Below are 1,242 nucleotides of genomic sequence, written 5' to 3' on the forward strand. Positions count from 1 at the left end.
TTCCCACTCCACCTCCCCACCCCACCCCCGACCAGTTTACGCCACCCCTTTACCATTACTCCCCTCGGTCGCTCTCCCTCACCGCCCCGCCACCCCACTCACCGCCCAACCACCCTACCCATCGTAGCACATCATTCTCTTGGCGTGCACGGCGCCGGGTCCCCGCCATCGCCTTCGTTCATTGTCCCCGTTTAACCCCCTGGGAGCGAGAGCGTGTGCGTGATCCAATTAGAGACCGTAGCTTCCAGCTGCGCTTGCGTTCTCCCGCCTCCACCCCGTTTTTCGGCTCCTCGTCTCACCCCACTCCCCCCACCCCGCCCGGTCCCAACCCTCCTCCACCGTCCCTTTCCCGCCACACGCATACACTCCCGTGGCACATTGTTATTGCGGGGGTAACGTGCAATCACGTCTCGGAAATAATAACTTCATCTTTTAGAGGATGCCGCGGCGTCAGGCAGCGAGGATGGATCGCGCGAAGAAGACGGGGTTCGAGGATAAGAATGTCTGGCCAGTGCTGACCAAGCAGCCGGTCTCCGTTTACAAAGGCGTGACCTTCGCGAACATCGTGCGCTACGTGGCGCGTCGCTTGAGGATGCCCGTGACGACGGCCTCGGCTTTCGTGCACCAGGTGCTGCGTGCGGGCATCGTCTTTGGCAAGATCGAGAAGTTGCCGGACGGTATGTACCGACTGATTAACGCCAAGCCGCCGGGCCTCGTCTGCAAGATCGAGGACACGTGGATCAGCGAGGACGAGTGCAGCAGCAACGACACTAGCGAGTCCGAGTGATAGCGGGCAGGGGAGGGCGATGAGGACGGGGCTCGTCACCCCAGTCCCGTATCCCCCTCCCCTCTCCGCCCCTACCACCTCACCCTCCCGCAATCGCCAAAGAACTCGGAGGGCGGACAAATAATGGTCTTGCAGAGCCGAGATCGGCGGGCTGCGATCGTTTCCCTGGATGTAGGGGCCCTCGCTGCCCCGGGCCCTTCGTCATTACGTGGCGAAAGCAGCCCCGACACCAGCCAGCCAAACGACGTTTGTTTGCTTAATCGGCGGCGCCGAGGAGTACACGTCCGGTGCGGATGTTACGCGTGTCGCCTGTTACGATACCCAATAAATCTTCCCTTACGCATAACTTCCTAGTCGACTTGTGAGTTGTTATTGCTATTTCGCTCTCGATACTCGGTCTGCTTAAAGATTGCCACTTCTTATTGTTGTTATTATTATTATTTGTTATGACAGCG

General features: G+C 59.4%; 1 protein-coding gene across 1 annotated transcript in view; it reads left to right on the forward strand.

Annotated features, from left to right (window-relative positions):
* The window catches only part of LOC105360418 (uncharacterized), a 12,558-nt gene extending 11,771 nt beyond the window's left edge, over positions 1 to 787 (forward strand). Inside the window, exon 2 of the mRNA XM_011497313.1 lies at positions 437 to 787. Coding sequence (XP_011495615.1) covers positions 440 to 787 — 348 coding nt within the window. The 5' untranslated portion in view covers positions 437 to 439. The remainder of the gene's footprint in view (positions 1 to 436) is intronic.
* Positions 788 to 1,242: the final 455 nt, after the last annotated feature.

The sequence above is a fragment of the Ceratosolen solmsi genome, unplaced genomic scaffold (assembly GCF_000503995.2).
Source record: "Ceratosolen solmsi marchali unplaced genomic scaffold, CerSol_1.0 scaffold13, whole genome shotgun sequence".
Classification (NCBI taxonomy): Eukaryota; Metazoa; Arthropoda; class Insecta; order Hymenoptera; family Agaonidae; genus Ceratosolen; species Ceratosolen solmsi.